Here is a 23,758-nt window from a genome sequence, read left to right on the forward strand (position 1 = left end):
GTAGGGCTGAGAGACTTCAGAGAAGTGTGACTGGCCCAAGGTCACCCAGCAGCTGCATGTGGAGGAGCGGGGAAGCGAACCTAGTTCACCAGATTACGAGTCCACTGCTCTTAACCGCTATACCACATTGGCTCTCCCCATCAAGGAGATGACTGGACCACAATCCTAACCCCACTTTACATGGGAGTGTGCCTCACTGAATTCAGGAGGACTTGCTTCTGAGTAGGCATGGTTAGGATAGCAGACTTATATGCCCTGCACCCTCAGATAAGCTTTTGGCCACCCTGTATCATCGACTGCCATGAGCAGGTTTCTGTCCCTTCCCTTGACATCCCACTGTCTCCGATCAAGACTGTTGTCTTTGTGCAATGCTCTCTTCATGCACGATGATCCTAGGTCAGGATTCGGCAATTTTGTTTAGCTGCGGGCCGGTCCACTATCCCTCAGACCTTGTGGCAGGCCGGAGAAGCGGCACTGGGGGGGGGGCGGAGCTGGAAGAAGAGGCGAGGGGGGCAAAAACCATTTGAACCACTTGGTCCCACTGCTAAAACTTTTTATTACAGCAGGTGACTGTGTGCCTATGTGGGAGAATTCTACATTCTTCTCTTCAGACAAGGCAACCAATTTTTTCAACACACTTCCCCAAAACAATCCAGGCAAAGGATGTGAGTCATAGGAGATGTTTGCACTGAGGAGAGCGCCAGGGGAGAATCATCCCTGATCATTTCTTCTTGATTTCTGAGCATATTATGTTGCTTTCCAAAGGCCAGATGGCCCTGGCTCTGGCTGAGGAGGGTGGTTGGCCTTGAAGGCTAGTGTTGAATATTGTATGTCTTCACCCTGCAAGATATCATAAGAAGGAGTCAGTGGGACCAAGGGGAAGTTCAAAGGCATTATGGTATTGGGGGCTGTAATGGGGCAGCACTTTTGAGTGTTTATTCCAAGGCCGTTCCCTGGATTTCTAGCTTTCACTGAATTTTTCAAAAGCAAACACGATGACAAAACAGAGCTCACAACTTTCTACTTGCAGGGTTATAAGGGAAAGCATGCAATCAATAATCAATCTGTTATCCAGGAAACATCAAACTTGATCCCACCTTACAGTAATCCAGCCAGCGAGCGTAAAGGTGTCAGGATAACAGCCAAGCTCTAGATTCTTCCTTTTAAATATATTTTTAAATTTCACTTAAAAAACACAACAAACACATAAACTCAACAAATTCATAGGTACATAGTATTATCGAATACATATATACTTCACACAACATCAATATTATGAATACCAGCATTGGTATTTGATTTAACATTTTTTCCCGTACTTCTTTTGCAGATTGTATCAATGGTTCAGCACACAAAAAATGCAAAGGTGAAAGGGGGGGCTCTGCTCCCTCAAAAATGATTTCAGGAATTTATTTATTTTTGTTCGTTTATCTATAAAACTGTGCATGGGTCTTCAGAAACAGCTTTGATATATTCCAAGAAAGGAACACCCGTATTTAATTTATCCAACAAGGAGTATGAATAATTACTTTCTATCCTATCAAAAGCTTTTTCAGCATCTAAGAAAACCAAAGCTATTTCTATTTCATTTATTAAATACAAGAATTTTCTTGCATTAACTGATAGTAAACAACCTATAGTGACATCCATGGGTCTGGATGTCTATACATTAAAATAACTTTAACCTTTTTGTGTACATTGGAGCAAGAATTCTGAAATCTTGGTTTAAATGATGATATTGGTCTATAAGATTAGGGTAATGTCGGATATTTGTCTTTCCTATGAATTAAGGTTATTTTTTCATCTTTCCAAGATTCTTATATTACCTTAGTTAGCTTACAATAGTTAAACAGCTTAATTTTAAAAGTACTGCTATCTGAAAATGTTTTTATAAAATTATGCAGGTAAACCATCAAAGCCTGGTGAATTGTTGGTTTTCAGAGCTCTTGTAACATTTTGTATTTCTTGGGGATTATTCTCTATATTGAGCATTGGTCTGTCCTCAGTAAACGCTGCAAGTTTTATTCCAAATAACATGGGTGTCTTTATCCTGGGGTTGCATCAACTGATATAGATTGGAAAATTGCTTTCCAAAGGTGGCCCACACTTTGAAGTTTGTTTATAAGTGACTTCAAAGGAACCTGCTTGCAAATGAAATTCATAGTCATTGTTATCATGTGATTGACAGGTTGGTGACCTAGTCTACCTGGCAAACTTGGCCCAGGGGGGTTCATGGAGATAAAGATCTGGACTGCTGGGCTGAAGAGGTTCTCCACTCCTGCTCTTACTTCCTTTGCAGGAAGAAAGACATCCTCTGCTGCAACTAAACCCCTCTCCCGCTTCTAGACTTTGAATCAGAATGCTGAAGTCTGCATATATTAGGGACCACCATTGTTCTAGCCTTACCAGTGTGGGTTTGTATTCTGTTCCTACCGATGCACTGAAGCACTGGTCTGAAATTACAAAGAGAAAAAGTCACGGACCTGGAACGTACAACAGACAGAACCCAAGCCCAGCAGAACCAAGCAGGACACACTGAGAGGGGTGGATGTCAGGTGACTGGTAGATGGGTGATCCAGCCTACATGTCAAAGTTGTCCCACAGGACTCATGGAAATAAGGATCTGGCTCGCTGGGTTGGAAAAGTTCCTCACCCATGTCCTACTTCCTTCTGATGAAGGAAGACCTTCACTTTGCTCTGCTTTGGCTCAAACCCCCTCCCCTCCCCTTCCTACTCCGTTCTAGAGACTGGACCAAAACTCTGGAGTCTGAATACATTAGGAATCATATGTATATCATTCTTACCGTGGTGGGTTTTGTGTCAGCGACGCCCTGCTCTGAAATGACAAAAACAGGACAGAAAGAGTATTAGGGAACAGAGAGAGATCCAGGAGAATAAGCCCACCAGAGCCAAGCAGGAGGCACTGAAAACCCACAACCCTCTTCTCCTTTTGAACCCTCTGCTCAAAAGGCTGAGACCACGGAAGGAACAACTCCTACTAGATTAGTGGAAGCAGGTAAGGTGAGTGGCCTGAGATGGGTTAGGGGTGCAAAGAAAATGCCTTGCTAGGATTTCCTCTAGATATTGGGAACTCCCCAAATGGCAAAAAAATACCTTTAAGGAAGGTTTCCTCAATCAGGTGTCCTCCAGACATTTATTGAGTCTGATAGCATCGGGAAGGTCACAACTTAGCTACCCCTCATGAGCCTAGGGCTTGCCGATTGGAAGGTCGGCGGTTCGAATCCCCATGATGGGGTGAGCTCCCTTTGCTTGATCCCAGGTCCTGCCAACCTGTTCTAAATCACATCAAAGTGCAAGTAGATAAACAGGTACCGCTCCAGCGGGAAGGTAAACGGTGTTTCTGTGCGCTGCTCTGGTTTTGCCAGAAGCAGCTTAGTCATGCTGGCCACATGACCAAGAAGAACTGTCTGCGGACAAACGTTGGCTCCCTCGGCCAGTAAAGTGAGATGAGCGCCGCAACCCCAGAGTTGTTCATGACTGGACTTAACTGTCAGGGGTCCTTTACCTTTACCTTTTAGAACTGAAAAGTCAACCAAATGTGTACAGTTTCTGACCAATTTTGGAGGGGTGCTTGATGTGGTCATCTGCTCATTGCAAATGTTTGTGTATCAGAATCATCAGGTTTAACAGAGGATAGGCCTATGGTGCCTTTGGTGGACTATTGAGAAGAGGGAACCTCAGCTGCTGCAACTTCTCCTGCCCGAGTGTCATAGTTGAAGCAGATATTTCTTCCTCTGTCCCCTCTTCAATATGGCAACCCTGGTTGGTGTTTGTGCATTTGGCTTGGAGGCGCAAACAGCGGGGCACTGAATGTCTCTAAGAGAAGTGTGGGGCGGGACACCAGTGAAGAAGGAGAAGAAGAAGAAGAGTTTGGATTTGATATCCCGCTTTATCACTACCCTAAGGAGTCTCAAAGTGGCTGACAATCTCCTGTCCCTTCCTCCCCCACAACAAACACTCTGTGAGGTGAGTGAGGCTGAGAGACTTCAGAGAAGTGTGACTAGCCCAAGGTCACCCAGCAGCTGCATGTGGAGGAGCGGAGACGCGAACCCGGTTCACCAGATTACGAGTCCACCGCTCTTAACCACACTGGCTCACCACGGTGAGACAGCCTCAAACCCTGAGCGTGAGCAGAGAGACCACTCAAAGCAGTTAAGCAGAGCAGGAACTTCCCGGAGAACCAGGGGGAGATGGCAAATTCAGGGGGACCCTGATTCAAGGGGACCAGGACGGCAGACTTACGTTGAGTGAAACCTGGGGTACAGGCACATTCCCAGACCTCCCATGGCCACGATTCCAATCATACAACCTAGGATGATTCCAAAAACTGACGCTTGGGGATGGGAGTCAGCCTCCTCTACATCTGCAAGACGGGAGAGAAAGGTGCTGTGAGCTTTGGAAAGTATGTGTCCATGATTTTCCTTCCCCAGTTGATCACATGAGTATGGGACAATTTCCTTTTTTCCTTTTTTTAAATTGCTTTATTGAGATTAAAAATATGTAACAAACATACAAGTTAAATAATAATAATAATAATAATAATAATAATAAAAAGAAAGATAATCGTGCTATTTGTTACATCATATCGCTCTACATTCCACTTAAGTATTCAACAACGTCTTGCCACCCCATCATGTATTTACCGCTTAATCTCTCTAGCGCACTATTAACATTCATTTTATTTTATTTGCTTTTGTCAATTATCAATAATGTATTCTCTTATTAGTCAACATACCACAGAATTCATTCGAGTCCTCCCACTGGCATTATGTTATTACAGTAATTTATAAGGTATTTTTTTTTGTACATATCCCATCTCTTAATAAAAGTTTGCCCTGTAGAACCTCTCAGTTTTACTGTCATTTTTGCCAATTTGGCGTACTCCAATAACTTACTTTGCCACTCCAGTTTTGTTGGAATTTCCTCTCCTTTCTAGTTTGATGCAATCAATATTCTTGCAGCTACAATAGCATACAAGAATAATTCTCTCGCATTTTTAGGTATATCTGGGCCAAGTATCCCTAAGAGAAACACCTCTGGTTTTAAAAATAAAGGATAGGATACCTTAATCATTTTTTAAAGCTCATTATAGATTACATTCCAAAATTCCTTTATTTTCTTGCATGTTCTCCACATTGAGTATAGGGCAATTTTCAGTGAAACCAGCTCTTCTGGACATCAACCTAATGTTGCCAGTTATTTGATTCAGAACAGCCTTGATGAATAGCTAAAGGTTTTTCCCCCCCTCCCTGGCATGGAGATACAGTGGTACCTCTGATTGTGAACGGGATCCATTCTGGAGGCCCGTTCACAACGTGAAAAGCCTGCAACCTGAAGCGCCGTATCTGCGCGGCGCGATTTGGCACTTGTGCACATGTGCGAAGCGCGATTTAGCACTACTGCGCATGCACGAGGAATGAACCCCAGAAGTAACCCTTTCTAGCACTTGCAGGTCGCTGCGGGACGCAACCTGAAAAAATGTAACATGAAGCAAACGTAACATGAGGTATGACTGTATGTGGTAAAAAGAGTATCACCAGAATCTTTCTTGCCTGCTCTGACTACTTTTAAAGGCAGGAGCAAAAAAAGAAAGAAAAAAGGTGGCAACTTTGCCCCAAGCTTGTCTGTGGCCTTGCTGCAGTGAAGCATCTCAAACTTTCTCTTCACATCCCTCCACGAATGCAGCTGGAGGGTGACCTGCATGGACAAATGCACCCGTGTGCATTGCACATTCAGGCTTCCCTGCACACGAGAGCCTTCCATTCCATTCTGGTTAAGCTGCAGTATTTCTATCCCGTTCTTCATTGGATTTTTTCAACCCCAGAGCAGGGAGCAAAGCGATAAAAATAAAATGGGTAAAACAACAATATAGCAGAAATTACAAAATCGTATTAACAGGACCAGTAACCGACTAAGCAAATCTACCCGAAGGTTAACAAGCAAGATCGCAACGGCATTAATTAATGTTCCCAGTTTATGGAATATGAGTCTCAAGGTCAGCAGGGCCGCCAGGTAGTGACATGCAGATGGATTTGTTGGGCTCCCTCATCACTCTTCTCCATGCATATTCCTGCATTGCAACGAGTTGTGCTAGATGTCCCTTGGGGTCCCTTCCAATTCTGCAATTCTATGATTTGTTTAAAAAAACAATTTTTATTACAGATTTCCGTGAATTACAAAAGAACGTGTGATGTCTCTCTTTCTCTGTGTGTTTCAGATTATAAAGTCAATACTGTGATTACTATTTCCGTTACCACTATTTACCCACCCTGGGCCCTTAGTTCCCAGGGCTGGCTATAACATTAAAACACACAATATTAGAAACAGTTTAAAATAACTTACAGTAATAGAAGTAAGGCGGATCCTAAAAGTAGACACCATACCTAAGACATTTAAGACTATAAATCCTATCACCGTTCCCGAAGACAGTTTAGCAGTCAATGTATAGAGTCCAGAGTCATTTAGCCATAAATCCCTGATGTTAAGGGAGCTGTCTAGGCCCCCAGTCTCCCGCTCAGTGAAGGAAGGTCCATTATTCTGTATTCTAGATGGTACTAGTATAAAAGTAAAGATTTGACTAGTCTCCTCAATTTCCCCTCGGTACCAGCTGAAGGTGTTAAGGTCCCCCACATCAAGGTCTACAGGTGTGAAGGTCACACTGCCTCCTTTTTCTGGGTGTTCCGTGTCCATCTTGATGACTGTCTCCTTCTCGCCCTTGGTTTGAGTCAAGAGGAAGCAGGAACTCAGGATGGAGGCTGTAAAGGGGAGAGAGCGAAGAGGAGACGTCACTTCAATCAAAAGTCCTAGTTTCAGCACAGTTCTGTTCTCTTTCAGAGATCCACGGATGGCCCCAAAGTCTCTCTCACTGCATCAAAGAGACCTCAACAACTGCAATACACATAGAGACGGAGCTGTTGAGCAGTCAAAGAAAAACATTGTCGAAAACGTATAAATTATTCCTAGAGTGGCACAGAAAGGATGAGGAGGTAAAAAGTGTTATGATTAAGTGGGCCCAAGATTTGGGACATAACATTGGTTTTGAAAAATGGGAAAAAAATGTGGACAAAAACAATTAAATTCACAGCATGTATGTCACTCAAAGAAAATGTAACAAAGGTGATGTACCGTTGGTATATAACACCAGCCAAACTCGCTAAAATGTATAGAAATCAGGATAAAAATTGTTGGAAATGCAAGGAGAAGGAGGGGAATTTCTATCATATGTGGTGGACGTGTACCATGGTGAAAGCCTATTGGGATATAATTTATAATGAATTAAAAAAGATTTTGAAATATAACTTTAATAAAAAAATAAAGAGATGTTCTTGTTAGGTTTAATTGGAGATGAAATCCCCCCAAAAGATGTAAACCTGTTTAAGTATGCCACAAAGGCCGCAAGGATACTTTTGGCTCAGAAATGGAAATCACAGGAGAGCCCAACAGTGGAAGAATGGAGGAGCAGTGGCGTAGCGTGGGGGGTGCAGGGGGGGCGGACCGCACCGGGCGCAACATCTGGGGTTAGGGCAAATCAATGGGTTAGGGGGCGCAAATCCACGGGTTAGGGGGCGCAAATCCACGGGTTAGGGGGCGTAAATTACTTGCCTTGCCCCGGGTGCTGACAACCCACGCTACGCCACTGTGGAGGAGTAAGATGGTGGAATACGCAGAGTTAGCAAAGCTGATGGGGAAGATCCGGAATCAGCGTGACGAACCGTTTCAAAAGGACTGGAGCAAATTTATAGTATATTTGAAAGAACAATGTAAACATTTGAAAACGTTTGTAGCTTTGAGTTGAAATGTTCTGTAAAGAGAATATAAGGAACTGATTTACATTTAAAGAGGTGAATTAAAAAACAAGAGAGAAGGTAAAAAAGTTGTTATGGAAATGCTAAGAATAAAGTAAATATGTATGGAAGTCAGAAAAAGGGGCGGGAGGAAGTCGATGCTCGAATAGAGCGAGGTTTGAGTTTTTTGAAATATGTATCGAAATTGTGATTATGTTAAAACTGAAAATGCAATAAAAATTAATTTTAAAAAACAAAACAAAAAACACACCACCCAACTGCAATACACACATTCTTGAATGTACAAGTAAGAGTGGAAGAAACAAAAAAATGTCCTAAGTTTTCATACACAGGGTCTTCACCCCTTTGCCCACTCCTCCCACATTCTGAAGTTGGCTGGCCAAGGAATTGGTACCCCACCTCACCACCCACTGCGAAAACACAGGGCTGTGTGAGTGTCAGCCACAGCTGATGAACCAGCGATGCCATCTCAGCTGAAGGAAGGAAGATGGTGCCTTTGCTGCACGCTGCAATGTTCTTTGCCATGACTGGCAGATGCAAACCCCCACACCCGAAACAATTAGGCAAAATAAGGAGCCCCAGGCAAAGGCTCTCAGCCTGCGCAGAATTCAGCCTCTCTGAGTGGAGAATTTCAACTGTCGGGAGTATTCAATTCTCTATGCTATGGTCACCCTGCATAACATTCTTCTGATACAAAACTGAGTGACAGCAGAAATGAAGCCCAAAGGGAAATAGCACCGTGCTCAAGGGAAACCCCCGATCCAAAAGCTGCCAATAGTCATAGCCATAGGCAACTTCCTGGGGTCTTGGGGGCCCGAGCACCCACAAAATTCCCCATGAAGGGGCAGGGCGGCACCCACAAATTTCGGTGCCAGGGCCATGTACGCTGCATGGCATCTGCGGCCCCGGGCACCCATGGGCACCAAGTTGGCACTTCTGCCAATAGCCATGGGGTGGCGGGGTGGGGGACTTCTCCTACCCACCTCCACCAAACCATGTCTGCAAGCTGCTGGAAGGGGCGATTTTGATCAGAGGAGCAACGCGCGCACGCATAAAGTGAAATAAGTCTCTATGCTTCTGCAGCCCCCCTGATCCATCTGCCCCCCGCTCTTCGTTTCAAAAAGTGCTGGGAGCTTCGCAGCACGAAACCATAACCATATCCGTCAGTTTGGTCCCGATCCTGCTCACCTGCGAGGAGCCCTGCGCGCCAGCAATTCCTCCATCCCGGGGGTCTCCAAGGCTGGGCCGGACGCACGTCCAACCTGCCTCTGGCGGGGCTTCGCTTCGTGGTGGGGGGCCTCTTCGTTTGCCCGCTTGCGGGCAGCCCAGATCTGATCCTGCCCGGCCCTGCCTTCCTCGGGGGCCGGGCTTCCATCCACCGCGAGCCGACTCAGCCGGCTGGCTCCTTCCCTGCGTCCTTGGCAAGGTCGGGGGACCGCTGCGCTGTCGCCGATACGCGGACGTCGGGGGCAAGGGATAAGAGGGAGGAGCGCGAAGCCGCGATGGTCAACGCCGCGCTTTCGAAGCTCAGCCGCGTTTGGCCTGGAATCGAGGAGTGAAGGAGCGTCATGAATGCGCAATAAACAGAACGCCTGGGCGGCCCCGACGGTAAAAGAGGGATGGAGACTATGTCGACGAAAGGGACGGCACGGATGCGGACGACGTCGATGAAGGCAAGACAGCCAGGAGGAGGGCTGCCTGCCAGGGGCTCTTCATAGAATCGTAGTGTTGGAAGGGACCCAAGAGTCATCTAGTCCAACCCCCTGCAACACACCTTCGCAGGGTCCAGGTGAGCCACAGATTCCCTGCTTGCCTTTCCATTTTGGGGGCTTTGCTTGACAGGACAGCAGTGCTGTCAGCCGGATGCCTGGGTTCATAGCTGTCAACTTTTCCCTTTTCTTGCGAGAAATCCTATTCGGAATAAGGAAATTCCCCTCAAAAAAAGGAAAACGTTGACAGCTATGCCTGGGTTCCTTTGCTCTTCCTGTTAACCCCCCACGAGTGCTCCAGGGAGTGGTTTGCTAGCCCAGGAATGGAACAGGGGCATGGGAGGGTAGGGGCATCCTGTCCTCAGTGTGACTCAGGCAGAGCTGGGCTTCCCCCTCTCCTGACTCCCAGCCCTCTTGTTGGGTGCCAGGTCATGTGCTGGTGGAGTTGAGAAGGAAGCAAAAGCTTTTGGTGGGCATCTGGCAGAAGAAAAAGGGGAAGGAAGGCTTCTTCAGCATCAGCTAATGACGAGGCCAGGGATGCGGGTGGCGCTGTGGGTTAAACCACAGAGCCTAGCACTTGCCGATCAGAAGGTCGGTGGTTCAATTCCCTGTGACGGGGTGAGCTCCTGTTACTCGGTCCCTGCTCCTGCCAACCTAGCAGTTCGAAAGCACAAAGTGCAAGTAGATAAATAGGTACCACTCTGGTGGGAGGCGTTTCCGTGCGCTGCTCTGGTTTGCCAGAAGCGGCTTAGTCATGCTGGCCACATGACCTCCGGAAGCTGTACGCTGACTCCCTCGGCCAATAAAGCGAGATGAGCGCCATGACCCCAGAGTCGGCCACGACTGGACCTAATGGTCAGGGGTCCCTTTACCTTTTAATGATGAGGCCACAAGACAAACACAGATGCCCAGCCCAAGAGAGGCTGCCAGGTTTTAACTGCCTCCAGACTTCCGCTGTACGTAAAACAATATTGCACAGTTGCAAAAAGGGCTCAGAAAAGGACAGCCCAATTTATCAAGGGGATGGAGAAGGGGATGGAGGAAAGGTTATCACATTTCAGAATATTGCCAAAGAACGATGTCAATCAACATTTGATTATCTTCCTCTACCGGTCAACAATAGAAAGTGTCCTTTCATACTGCATCACGGTGTGGTACGCTGGTTTGACATCAACTGTTAGGAAGTGCCTACAGAGGGTGGTGAATACGGCACAAGATATTATGGGCTGTCCCGTGAATCCGCTGGATGACATCGCGGAAGAACGTTGCCTCAGGAGAGTGAGGAAAATTATCAGGGATGATTCACACCCTCGCCGGCACTTTTTTGATCTCTTGCCCTCAGGCAGAAGATATAGAAGCACCAACAGGGTAAAGAACAGCTTCTATCCATGGGCTGTTAGGCTGCTGAATGAAAAGATAACAACAGGGCAACCGACTTTTGGGTTTAGTGGGTGTATGTCAGTAAATGAGGGGAATTAAGACTAAGAGAGCTGAGTGGGGGATGCCCGTGTAATCTCACTGTATACAAATTGTACAAGTGACAATAAAATATTTCAAAGTATTTCAATTTCAATTTCGGGTTTTTCTCGCTTCAAAATCACACATGCTCCTTCCAGTGGCTGACAGACATGGTTTGGGGGCTGGTGGGTAGGGGAGGTAAGTTAGGGTTGTGATATGTCTGGAATTTCCCCGACATAGCCAGAATACTGCAGACAGAAGCAATGTCCGGACGGGAATCGCCGAAGGGTCTGTGAAAATCTGGACACTTAAAAATAGCTCAAAAACTCCCTCTTTTTTGTTTTGCCCAATAATTTTGGGCTAAAAAAGCTCAACCATTTTTGTGTTCGGATTTTCACTTTTAGAAATATGGCAACCCTACGCTAGGACTCGGAGGTGTTCAGTGAAGTTGAATGTTGGAAGGTTCAGGAAAGACCAGAGAAAAGACTTTTCCCACACGGCCCATAGTTAACCTGTGAAATTCGCTCCTGCACGTGACGGCCACCCACTAGCATAGCCTTAAAAGAAGATTAGACACATATCTCCAGGGCTGTCACATGGAAGAAGGAACAAGCTTGTTTCCTCCTGCGCCAGAGGGCAGGACTCAAACCAGTGGCTTCAAGTTACAAGAAAGGAGATTCCGACTAAACATCAGGAAAAACTTTCTGGCGATAAGAGCTGTTCGACAACGAAATGGACTCCCTTGGGAACCTCCCCTTCATTGGAGGTTTGTAAACAGATTGGATCACCATCTGCCATGGATGCTTTAGTTGAGATTCCTCCATTGCAGGGGGTTGGACTGGATGACCCTGGGGGTCCCTTCCAACTCTACAATTCTATGAAGGACCCTCCATTCTCTTTTTTTTTTTTTTAAATATTTTTATTTTTCCATATAAACACAATACAACAAACATAAACATACAAAAACAAAAACAAAACAAAAAAACATGTATCATTTCATACCCTAATTTCATATCCTATCTTCCCCGACTTCCTCATGCTTCCCCTTTCTGTATTCCAAATTCTTATCGATTGTTCAGCAAATCTTCCCTTATTTTAATTTAAATTTAGACTATTCTTCCTTATTTTCCTTGTCTTAACCATTGCTAATAGTAACCATTTACTTTCCAGTCCAACATCATTCTAACTTTCATTAGGACCCTCCATTCTCCACCCCATCCTGGTGCAATAAAGAATCACGTGAGAACATAGATGGCTCCCAAAGTCTAGTGTCCAATGGGACTGCAGAGGAGCGGTAAAAAGACTCGCATGTCGTTTTCATTGCCCTCTCAATCTCATGTAGGCTGGGGGGGGGGAGCAGTTGCAGGCCAGTATATGGTGCTTGACAGGTGGTAATAATAATACAGTGGTACCTCGGGTTAAGTACTTAATTCGTTCCGGAGGTCCGTTATTAACCTGAAAATGTTCTTAACCTGAAGCACCACTTTAGCTAATGGGGCCTCCTGCTGCTGCCGCGCCGCCAGAGCACAATTTCTGTTCTCATCCTGAAGCAAAGTTCTTAACCCGAGGTACTATTTCTGGGTTAGCGGAGTCTGTAACCTGAAGCATATGTAACCTGAAGCGTATGTAACCCGAGGTACCACTGTAATAATAATAATAATAATAATAATAATAATAATAATAGGATTTATACCCTGCCCATATGGCTAGGTTTCCCCAGCCACTCTGGGTGGCTTACAGCACATATAAAATCCATAGCATCCAAATAAAGTCAGATCTCTGTCTTGGTGGAAATGCATCAAATTATGTGCAGAGCAGTGCGGCCTGCAAATTGTCTCCCCAAAATAGTGACAGCCCGAAAGAGTCCAGATAGATGGCTCAAAGTGTGGAGATGCGATTCTAGAAACACAGAAAGATTGTTTTGACGACCGAAGAAGGAAGCAATAGATGGTGTCATGACTCAAGTCTTTTAGGCGCCTGTCAATTTCTCTCTCTCTGTCTCTCTCTCTCTCTCTCTCTCTCACACACACACACACAAACACACACAATTAAGTAATATGGGACAGAATCCTGTGGGAATCTTCTCTAAATGAACAATATGCTTGCACAATTCACTTCAGCGGGGCTTCCCTCAGAGAACGTCCCTCTGTATCAGAGCTATCAGTCTTGCAGCGTTGAGTCAAACATTACATAACCATACAGACGTGTGGTTCTACACAGAGTCAACTCAGCATACAGCGGTTGCTTCCAGACAACCTGTTTATTGAGCAAATATTCACCATCGTCTATTATTATTACTAATCATTTACTTTTATTATTTACATTTGTATACCAGCCACCCAGCCATGTTCTCCAGGGGCTTTACTTATTACAACAAAATACAAAGCGCAATTTATAATAAAAATCCAGAAACTGAAACAAAGGAGCTCAGTCAAAACAACAACCCCAGCGGAAATCTGCACAAAACGCAGCAGCTAACACAATTTAAACCTTTAAACCCAGCATAGAACACATCAAATGGAGAACATATGGTTCAAGTCAACCAATATTCCTTCAGAAGCAGAGACTATAGCAAACCAGCTATAAGCACCCACTTCAAGTCTTGAGTGAGCTGGGAATAGGGTTTGCTTGTTAGTCTTTATTTTATTTTAAAATAAAAAAAATTATTCACTTTCTTTTCTGTCAACACATGCATCTCATATCAATAACATACGTATTACACCTCTTTACCCCTTCCCTCCTGGGCTTCCCTCAGTTTCCATTTCTGATTTGTTACTCCCTTATTACATACTGCTGTTTCTTAAAATCCACTATATCATTTCTTCATTATTTTAAATGTTCTCTGTTAATAAAGATGTGAGTGTTTATTTAAATCCTGCCATCAAGTCAATGTTCTTTCTTTGATTCTGCAAACATATTATAAAAGGTTCCCACTCTTTTTCAAAACTCCTTTTCTCGTAGTCTGTCCATTGGTTTTGCCAGTTCTGCATAATTCATCAATTTCTCTTGCCATTGTTCTTTTGTCGGAATTTCTCCAGTCTTCCAGTTTTGTGCTATCAGAATTCTCGCCGCCCTAGTAGCATACATAAATAATGTCCTCTTCTCTTTCGGCAGATCTTGACCTAAAATACCTCACAGGAAGGCTTTTGGTTGTTTAATGCTTGTTAGTCTTTAAACTACATGGCTGCAGTTTCCAGTTCGTGTCTGGGGCCATGATGGCAGCTCTCCCGTTCGTGGGAGAGACTTGGGCGGAGGGAAGTGGGGTTATGTGAGATTGTAAAATCCCCTGAAAACCCCCAAGGTGATTTGGGGGACCAGGGGACCCAAGATCATCTTTGTGCTGTGGGATGTGAAACACAAGAGCAGTCAAGTACAACATTCCTAGAGTGAACATGTTTACACATGGGGAGGAATGTTTGTCCAGCCAGCAGGTAAACTTCCTGTTTCCTTCTGGGCTGGGACAGACTTCCTCTGCATGTGGCTAGAGGTGGGCTTGGCCTCACCTGTACAGGTAACGACAAAAGCACAGGGCAGGGCAGCCATCTCTCTCTCTTTGACTACATGCATCGAAGAAGCAACATCTGCTTAGCCAAAAGAGGACAAAGGGACTGTCTCCTTATGAGATAGTTTCCAGGTGCTTTCTAAGCTAAGTCGGCCTTCTGGGATCCTACTGTGAACAGAATGTGAGTAAACTCTTTTTATACTTTCATAGAAGACTGTGTCGTGTCTTATCTTTTATGAGGGAATAAGAGGGAAATACCAGAACAGTTATTATAGAGGCTTTCGCGAGCCTGAGCAAATGCATCCACTGCAAGTTTAAAAAGGGGAATGTTACTCTGCTAAATTGTGAACTTGTTAACACAAGTTGGAAAGGCTATAATCAAACAATATATCCTCTCCCGCATCCCTGAACATTCCCACATGTGCCCGCTCCTGCTACTGAAAAAGCAGGAGGGGAGAAGAGGCTGGGTCACGAAGAGTTTGCAAGTAAACCATTTTTAACTTACCAAATTTGTGATCTCTTTCTATGCTGAGGGCAGTGGGGAGCTTTGGAAGCAACCAAGAAGGGGATATTTTAAAGGTCCAGCAGCCTATATTTCCATGCTTTACTTCGCCGCGTGTTTAGTGATTTTAAATCTCTGCTGGAGCTCTCTCACTAAAGACGACTTGCCCCAAACCTGGATCTAGGCATCCAGTGAATTCTCCTTTTTATTATACAGGGTGAGTCCTTTAAAAGAGGCCCCATGGATATAGAGTACACATGTTCCACAGGGCCTCTTTTAAAAGACTCACCCTGTATGACCAGTATTTATCCATCTCAGCCAAATTACAAAAATTCCCACCCAAAAAACACAACATTCACCACCCACGATCCCTCTGCAAGCAGAGATGTTTAGGAAAGCCTCTCCATCTTAAGACGGGAGCAGGGTCACGAGGAAGCAGACTCTTCTTCTGATGCTGATTTGTTGTGGCTGCTCATTCAAAGCAAGGGCTAGGATTTGCAGAAGGACGGGCCTCGAAGGAAGGAGGGTCCATTTTGATGGAGAATATGATATCCCCACTTCAGATGCGCTGAAATGAGCACATCTCCTCTGAAAAGGGAAGAGCAACGAGGGTCAAGGAGACAACCCAACAGAGGGGACTTCCGATGGGTTTTGTCTGAACATCAACTCGTTGTAGACGTTCTGATCTCCATGCTGCAGACTCTAAAGAAGAAATGGAGGCAGTGCATCAGGTGACATGATTGATGTTTGTGCCTGGGAGGAGCGAAAGGTAAGAAATCCCATCCTCTGACCAGCTGTCAGAGACACAAGAGCCCATCTCTCCTTTGCATCTAGGCTCCCTGGAGTGCACCCAGCACCACCTCCAAAATTATTGCCTAATATGGGCTTCTTCCGGGTCTTTTCTGAAGGGTAAATCGTGAAGAGCTCCTGCCAGTGCTTACCTCGTATACCTGGTCAGCAGCAGAGGAACTGTTGGGCACGACCTGGAATGAATGAAAAATGGTTGAAGGGCATTTATTGGTTCAAATCCCCGCTCAGCCATGAAGCTTACTGGGTGACCAGATACTGCAGCCATGTCCAAAGTCTATTTCAGGGACCTAATCCACCCCACCGGTAGATTTAATTCAGCTCCCGTGGCAGTATATGTCCTGGGGTTAAATCCTACAAAAAGTTCAACAACTTCAATCCTAAAAAGAGTTTGGGCACCCCTGAGCTACTGTCTCTTAGCCTAAGCTTTGTGTTAATGTAGCACCTGAATAATCACTGTGGGGTGGGGATTATGATGTGATACATCTGTTACTATGCATTCTAATAAATACATATCTTCCTGTTTAAAGTTGGTAAATTCCCCTGGACAAGGACTGTTATGCTCTCGACAGCACCTCAAAATCTGAAAGCCAACGTTGAATAGTTGTCAGGGACGGTGCTGAGGAGGGCTGCACTGAGGAAGAATGGTGGGTGTCTCCCCCTCCCCCTGAAACTGAATCTTCCCAGGAGCAGGAGGACAGTATAGATTTGGAACAGCGGTTTGCGGAGGGACATAGTTCAGAAGGCAGAAGCTGGGAAATACTGGATGGGGAACAGCTAGCAGAAGAAACGCTGGAAGAGAGAGGATTAACAGATTCACAATCTCTGGATAGCATTCACCCCCCCCCCTTCTTCAAAGACACGGAGAGCTCAGAAAGTAGCAGAACAGAAAGTGCAGAGGGTACAACCTCAGATTACAAGACGTAGGAGGGATGCAGATTAATAGGGAGGGGGGAGTGGCCCTTAATTGGGAGCACCGCCATTTCTAGGTAGACGTATTCTTTTCTCTCTCGCTGTGATTATTAAAGAATCTAACTGGTAAGACATTCCTTTCGTTTGATCTTATTTACTGCCACAGGGGAGGAAGCTGATTCCCCAAAGCCTTTGGGTTGCCCACTTGAGGCCTCACCTTTTGAGCAGGGGAGATGTTCTCATATAACGGTGTTACGGAGATGACCTGGGTGGGTGTCCCGTGGCTCTTACGACGGACGCCTGAGAAAGGGAGGAGGTTCAGAGTCAAATGTTAACATCCAACATCAAATGTGGTCTCCACAGGGCATGAAGGGCAAGGGGGAAGGGTCGTCATTCCTCAGTGGGAGAGGATCTGCTTTGCATGCACAACACCCCTAGTTCCGTCCCCGGGGGCACCTCTAGGTGAGGCTGGGAGCATCCCCTCTCCAAATCTCTGGACCACTCAGTGTAGACAATACTGAGCAAGATGGAACAAAAGGAAGACTTCTTATAAGGCAGCTTGGTGGTAGAACACCTGCCCTGTATGCAGAAGGTCCCAGGTGCCACCCCCAGCAGCATCTCCAGGTTGGGCTGGGAGAGACGGGATAGCTCAGTTGGTTACAGCATGGTGCTGATAATGACAAGGTTGCAAGTTTGATCCCCGCATGGGACAGCTGCATATACCTGAAGGAGCATGTCCACCCCCATCGTTCAGCCCGGACACTGAGGTCCAGCTTTGAGGGCCTTCTGGCAGTTCCCTCATTGCAGGAAGTGAAGCTACAGGGAACCAGACGGGGGGGCCTTTTCGGAAGTGGTGCCTGCCCTGTGGAACACCCTCCCATCAGATGTCAAGGAAATAAGCAACTATCTGACTTTTAGAAGACATCCGAAGGCAGCCCTGTTTAGGAAAGTTTTTAATGTTTGATGCTTTATCGCTTTATTATTACTACTAATAATATTCTGTTGGGAGGCACCCAGAGTAGCTGGGGAAACTCAGCCAGATGGGTAGGGTAATAATAATAATAATAATAATAATAATAATAATAATAATAATCCTGCATTGCAGGGGGTTGGACTGGATGATCCTCAGAGTCCCTTTCAACTCTACTGATCTATGATTCTGTGATTCATGACCCCTGCTTGCAATCTGCTGCCTGTCAGTGTTGACCGTCCTGAGCTAGATGGACCACTAGCATGATCTCCTAGGTTCCTAGGAGCACTTTTTACAGGGTCTTCAAAGGGTCTAAGGAAAGGGATGGATTTTAAGCCTACAAACATATCTCCTTCCTTAATAAGGGGGAGACTCCAGGTTCCCCATCTCCTTCCTGCTCTGGACACAAACCATCATTTCTTTCTCACGGTTGGGAGTCTTGTGCTCCCAGGATCCAGTGTGTTACTCACAGAGAAAGAAGTAAAGCAGAAACCCAGCTCCGACCAGTACCAGCAGAACCACAATGATGACAATGGTGGCCACCACACTTTTTGAAGGGTTGACTGGGCCTGCGGAGAATATTTTTAGGAACTTCAGTTGCTAGGTGAAATCCATCCCTTGATCTGAAAGGAGCAAGGTTAGCACCTCTGCTTGCTGCTCAGAACTGGAACTGTAAGAATTCCCCTCCCCTCAGTACTTGGAGGTCAAACTATTGCTCTGAGTTCCCACCTGTTTCTGTATCAGTGAAGTTATTTTCTTTGTGTAGATCTGATAGTTCCTCTGTCGTTGATATTATGGTCCTGGTCGAAGTTTGTGAATGCATTGAGAAGAAGATGAAATGGGTGGCAGCTGCAGGGTGGGTGCCAGGAGTCCAGGTTCCGGCGTAAGCGTAGGTAATTAAAAAGGAGTAAGCGTAGGTAATTAATAAGGAGGATTTATTGTAAAAACTAACATAACTCTGGACAGCTCTAACGAAGCAGCCGACATTATTACTCAAGATGACACTTCTGAAGACTCCTTCCGGTTCCTACAGAAGATATTGAACGTTCACACCTTATGTCTCTTGTTTTGCTTCCTGTCTAGCAGCCCTCCCATTTGCCAACTCTTCGGACTTATTGGATTAGCTCCAGCCTCTTCCTGTTCTGACAATCTCTGTGTCTGCTTGCATCTGTTTGAACTTCCTGAGAGCTTTGGCTGTGTTCCAGCCCACTCTCAGTTGTTCCCTTGGCAACCGGCATTTCAATGTCCAAGGGAGTTGCACTGGGCACTCGCCACTGTTCAGCCTGCGTCAGATCTAACCCTATCTTTTCTGCAGCTAGCTGCTAAGTTCCACTAGGAGCTGGCTCATTCCTGACAGTAGGGATGGACAGAGAAAAGGACCATTAACTTCAAGGAAAAGGAAGAGGACTTGGGCCCCCTCCAGACTAGGGATAAGCAAATACATCCATTTCTGTTTATCATTTTTTCCAATCTTGGGTTGGGTTTAGTTCTCCACATTCGTTTGAAAGTTATAGAAAAGAAAATACACCTCCTGGTGAAAATCCATCAACCTTTTAGGAGTTAATTTCTTCCAATATCCATGTAATTTTGCCTGAGACATACGCTTTCACAAAGCAACTTTCCCTAAAAATGTAGAGTCTGAAAAGAGAACTCAGCTCTGGGTGAATAAAAGGAACACACTGAGGGCATCCCCCTAAAAGATGGGAAACTGGGGGGGGGGGGGACATCCCTGAGATGGTTATGTTTATATTCCATTTCACATCCCAGAAATTATTTTTTTAAAATGCTTTTTCAAGTTTATACATTTCCATAAATTTACAGTCATTTTAACACTTCAAAACTTGTCTCACTTCCCCCTCTTTCTGCGGTTCCTTAAATTTATTTTTAACATCTTCTGCATATCCAAATTAACTTAATTTGTTCATTTATTCATCTACTTTAAATATATACTCTTATGAAACTGCAGGTTATTACAATAATCCTGCCAGTATTCTTATCTGTTTAAAATTTCTCTGTAAATATTCAACAAACTATTTGCATTCTTTTATAAAAAGTTTGTTATCTTGATTTCTTATTCTTCCGGTAAGTTTTGCCATTTCTGCATATTCCATAAGTTTTTGTATCCATTCTTCCTTTGCTGGGACTTCTACTTCTTTCCATTTTGGGGCAAGTAACATTCTTGCCGCTGTAGTAGCATGCATGAATAAGTTTCTATACAGTTCAGGTAGTTCTATCCCTATAATTCCCAAAAGAAAAGCTTCTGGTTTTTGTTTTTGTTTTGTTTTTTACAAACATTATTTTAAACATCCTTTTCAATCCATTACATATCATTTCCCAGTAAGCTTTAACCTTCCTACAAAACCACCACATATGATACAAAGAACCTTCTTACTATTTACATTTTCAACAATAATTTGATTTAGATTTATACATTTTTGCCAATTTGCACGGTGTTAGATACCATCAATATATCATTTTCATAACAGCCCAGAAACTCTTGCATTTATGGTGTATATGTTCCAGAGTCTCTCAGCCTTAAATCTGAGACCCCAGTTTCCCACCCAATGAAGGCAGATACATTTTCCTGTCCGCAGCACAGGGGTCCCACTATCCAAACGCTCGCTATGTGAAAATTCACTTATCCAAACGTGAGGAATTAGTACCCAACCTGGCTATATACACTGCAGATTCAGATATCCAAACAGCTCGACCTGCATGCATCCTTAAACAACCTTTTGGGGATTTCTCCATGGTACATGGCATTTTGCCAGAAACCATGGTGGGAGGGAGGAAGGGGAAGAGATCAGTCAAATAAGAGAGCATTTCCCCCTTCCTCATTTGCCTCTTCCAAGGTTTCAGAGGGTTTCCCCAGGTTTTCCCTCACCATTTGGGGAGTCAGAATTTCACAGTCGGGAACGCAATAGAAATTTCCCCATAGGAATCAGTGGAAATCGTTGACTTGCGAACAGTCACCTAACAAAAGGATTTCCTGAGAACACATTGTGTTTTGATAGCAAGAGCTGTGTATATATGGCACCTGATAAGAGATAAAAATCCAATTTCTCTTATCAATTGTCCCTTGGTCCCAGAGCAGATAGTAAGTTGCTTTAAGTCAGTACCTTCTGTTGTGAAGACGGCAGTCTGTGATTCTGGAGAATATCCTTCAGTCGTGAAGGGCCTTCCAAGACTGTCCTGGGCTTGAGTCATCAGGAAGCAAGAACTCAGGATGAAATCTGTCGGGTGGAGAAGAAGGAAAAAGACCTCCATATGGACCACCTCTCTCCATATTAACCGACCCGGACCCTGAGATCATCTTCTGAGGCCCGTCTTCGTGTGCCTCCTTTGTGAGAGGGTGGCAACACCAGGGCCTTTTCTGCAGTGGTTCCACGTTTGTGCAATGCTCTCCCCAGGGAGGATTGGCTGGTGCCTTCATTATACACCTTTAGGCGCCAGGCAAAAATATTCCTCTTTAACCAGGACTTTGGTTGATTGACGTCCAGTGCCCTTTTAAAATGTGTTGAGGAGATGTGTTGTATGGTATTCACATCATTTTGAAGTCATAGCTGATTATATATGCATTAACACTCATTAGGAACCAAGCATTACAAATGCACTCAAAATACCCCAGTCCATTTCGGCGATGCCAGCAAGGCTGGCGAAATAATGCGCCTCAGGCGGCAGGTCCAGCCCCGCCATTGTGCCACTGCCAGCCCTGCTGTGGCTTTGCCCATGCCACCATGCCACCTGCTGCCATTTCACCCTAGCGCTCCCGGCTGCTGATGTTGCACCCTGGCTGCTGCCACTACCTTGTTGCAACGGTGGAGTTGGCAGCAGCACAGGCATGGTGGCAAGAGCAGAGGGCCTTCTTGGTAGTGGCACCCGCCCTGTGGAACGCCCTCCCACCAGATGTCAAAGACAAAAACAACTACCAGACTTTCCCCCCAAGGCAGCCCTGTTTAGGGAAGCTTTTAATGTTTAATAGATTATTGTATTTTAATATTGTGTTGGAAGCCGCCCAGAGTGGCTGGGGAAACCCAGCCAGATGGGCAGGGTACAAATAATAAATTATTGTTATTTTATTATTATTTGGTTGGCATTTTGTACACACCAGCAACATGTCCTGGACCTCCCCTGCGCTCAAGAATTGTCCTGCAAACAATAAGTGCAGCCCTTACTTTATTGGGCAAGCGAGTCAGTTCCTTTCCTGGCAGCTCAGCCTCAGCCACTTTCTGGGGCATGAAAAAAGGGGAAACGTTCTGGAACTTCCCCTTCCAAGACCCTCCCGTGCTTCTAGGTAAGTAAACAGTAGCGTAAAGGGGCCCAGTGAAGGAGGTCTGCGCCCCTGTCTGTGCTCACCCCCTTCAGGGTGAGTCCTTTCTACTCACAAGGCCTGCATCTCATGGGGTACCCAGGTTCCTCCTCCAAGAGTTTTGCCTCTCCATCTCTGGCTCAGAAAGGACCACAACCTGGTCCTCTGGTGTTCAGCGTTCAAAACTCCCATTGTTCCAGGCACACTTTGAGACAGGGAATTTCATCAGCGTGAATAGTTTTTGAGCTCTGGGGGCAGTACTGCGCCGAAGATTTCAGATTAAAACTGCAGAGGGGAAGGAAAGGAGGGTCCTTTTCTGTGTCCCCACTTCCAGCTACTCTCTGAAGACTGGAGAAGATACCCTCTTAAGAATATTCAGCTTTATATTTTTGTTATTAAAAAAAGCGTGCCTAGACATTCTGTTGTTGTGCCCATAACCTAGGCTTAAAATGCCATTTAGCTCCTAGCTTTCATATCTTGGTTTCTAATACCGCTGATGCTACCCTAAGAGCTCCTTCTTGAGAAGTCTCTGAGGTCACGATCCTACCCCCAGCTCAGCTGCATGTAAGCTTCTTTCATTCCAAAAGGACTTTTTGTGCCCTCTTCCAGGGCTCTTACCAGCAACCCCTTTGGAAATGGGGTCCGGATTCTGCATCCTAGTAGGTAGGAAACCGAGGGTGCAACAGGGTGGTCCCTAGCAGGCCTTTTGCATATAAATACATGTTTAAAAAGGTATTTTCACTCAAAACAACACCTTCCTCTAATTCGAATTCTTGAGAACTGCACCACCACAACATTTGGAGAAGGATGAAATCGGGTGCAGAGTTAGGTTTTGACATCTGCATTAGTGGGAGAGATGCAGATCTGTGCTAAAAGACCAAATTCCTCCAGCATCCTCAACTCCCCCCAAATAAGTCCTCCCCATTGCAGGGTGCTGACCTCTCACCTGCTAAGAGCAGCATCTTCCAGGAGACATTCCAGCCATGGGATCTGCGTGGCCTGTCCATCTTGTGGGTGCACTTCCCGAAGGACCGGTTTGGCTCTCTAGTGTTCTGGGGTCTTTCTCTACTCCTTGCCCAGCACCTGGTTCCAGTACCACTGCTGGCTCTGAGCGAGTCTCCGATCAGAGAGACAGGGACTTGGCCGCTGAATTTTCAGCACTGGGTTTCCCCCCATGGGTTGGAACTCATCCAAACCAAGCTCTTTTGTACACTTCCTCCTATGCCCTTATCAGGCAAGCCACTCCTGGAACTTCTCACCCAAATATGTAACTCGGCAGAACCCATCTCTCTGCATTGGGAGCAAAGATGCCATCTGAGATGAAGAGTGTGCATAAGGAGTTGGCAACTTTAGGGTTCATTACAGAAGAGGTTCGAAACAGTGATCTCCAAACCAATCCAGACCTGAGACCCATCTTAGATTTCCAACCATGACTTGGGGCCCTACTTTCACATTTTTAGTTTTCATTTAGGCTTAATAGTGCTGGCGTTTAAACCCGCATCACGTCCTAAGGCATTGGCGTATTATTTTTTGCAGCTGGAGTGAGCCCATATTTCATGCATTGTTGGTCAAACTCCTGAACACTTAACAACAACAACAACAACAACAATTTATTTATACCCCGCCCATCTGGCTGGGTTTCCCCAGCCACTCTGGGCAGCTCCCCACAGAATATTAAAAACATGATAAAAGATCAAACCCTGAAAGCTTCCCTAAACAGGGCTGCCTTCAGATGTCTTTTAAAAGTCGGATAGTTGTTCATT

General features: G+C 45.3%; 2 protein-coding genes across 9 annotated transcripts; both read right to left on the minus strand.

Annotated features, from left to right (window-relative positions):
* Nucleotides 1-536: 536 nt before the first annotated feature.
* LOC310768996 (cell adhesion molecule CEACAM18-like) lies at nucleotides 537-9,913 on the minus strand. Of its 7 annotated transcripts, none has more exons than XR_014551404.1 (6): nucleotides 9,015-9,913; nucleotides 6,364-6,776; nucleotides 4,264-4,384; nucleotides 2,805-2,836; nucleotides 2,407-2,453; nucleotides 537-840 (listed from the first exon to the last, which is right to left on the minus strand). XR_014551404.1 is itself a non-coding variant. In XM_083628017.1 (5 exons), exons 1-5 carry the CDS (start codon nucleotides 9,199-9,201, stop codon nucleotides 836-838), a joined length of 684 nt encoding a protein of 227 aa, XP_083484143.1. In that variant the 5' UTR covers nucleotides 9,202-9,913; the 3' UTR covers nucleotides 537-835. The 7 variants fall into 7 exon arrangements, 5 of the variants coding, with proteins under 5 accessions (XP_083484143.1, XP_083484146.1, XP_083484142.1 ...); XR_014551405.1 differs by having other exon boundaries at nucleotides 6,405-6,776; nucleotides 9,015-9,365; XM_083628017.1 differs by lacking the exon at nucleotides 4,264-4,384.
* A 4,724-nt stretch (nucleotides 9,914-14,637) lies between these two features.
* LOC310769045 (uncharacterized protein) lies at nucleotides 14,638-23,035 on the minus strand. Of its 2 annotated transcripts, none has more exons than XM_083628110.1 (7): nucleotides 22,942-23,035; nucleotides 20,806-20,919; nucleotides 18,416-18,535; nucleotides 18,157-18,255; nucleotides 16,934-17,016; nucleotides 15,939-15,980; nucleotides 14,638-15,699 (listed from the first exon to the last, which is right to left on the minus strand). In XM_083628110.1, exons 1-7 carry the CDS (start codon nucleotides 23,000-23,002, stop codon nucleotides 15,610-15,612), a joined length of 609 nt encoding a protein of 202 aa, XP_083484236.1. In that variant the 5' UTR covers nucleotides 23,003-23,035; the 3' UTR covers nucleotides 14,638-15,609. The 2 variants fall into 2 exon arrangements, with proteins under 2 accessions (XP_083484236.1, XP_083484237.1); XM_083628111.1 differs by having other exon boundaries at nucleotides 22,935-23,018.
* Between the last annotated feature and the right edge of the window lie 723 nt (nucleotides 23,036-23,758).

Source organism: Podarcis filfolensis, assembly GCF_964270895.1.
Source record: "Podarcis filfolensis genome assembly, chromosome: 8".
Lineage (NCBI taxonomy): Eukaryota > Metazoa > Chordata > Lepidosauria > Squamata > Lacertidae > Podarcis > Podarcis filfolensis.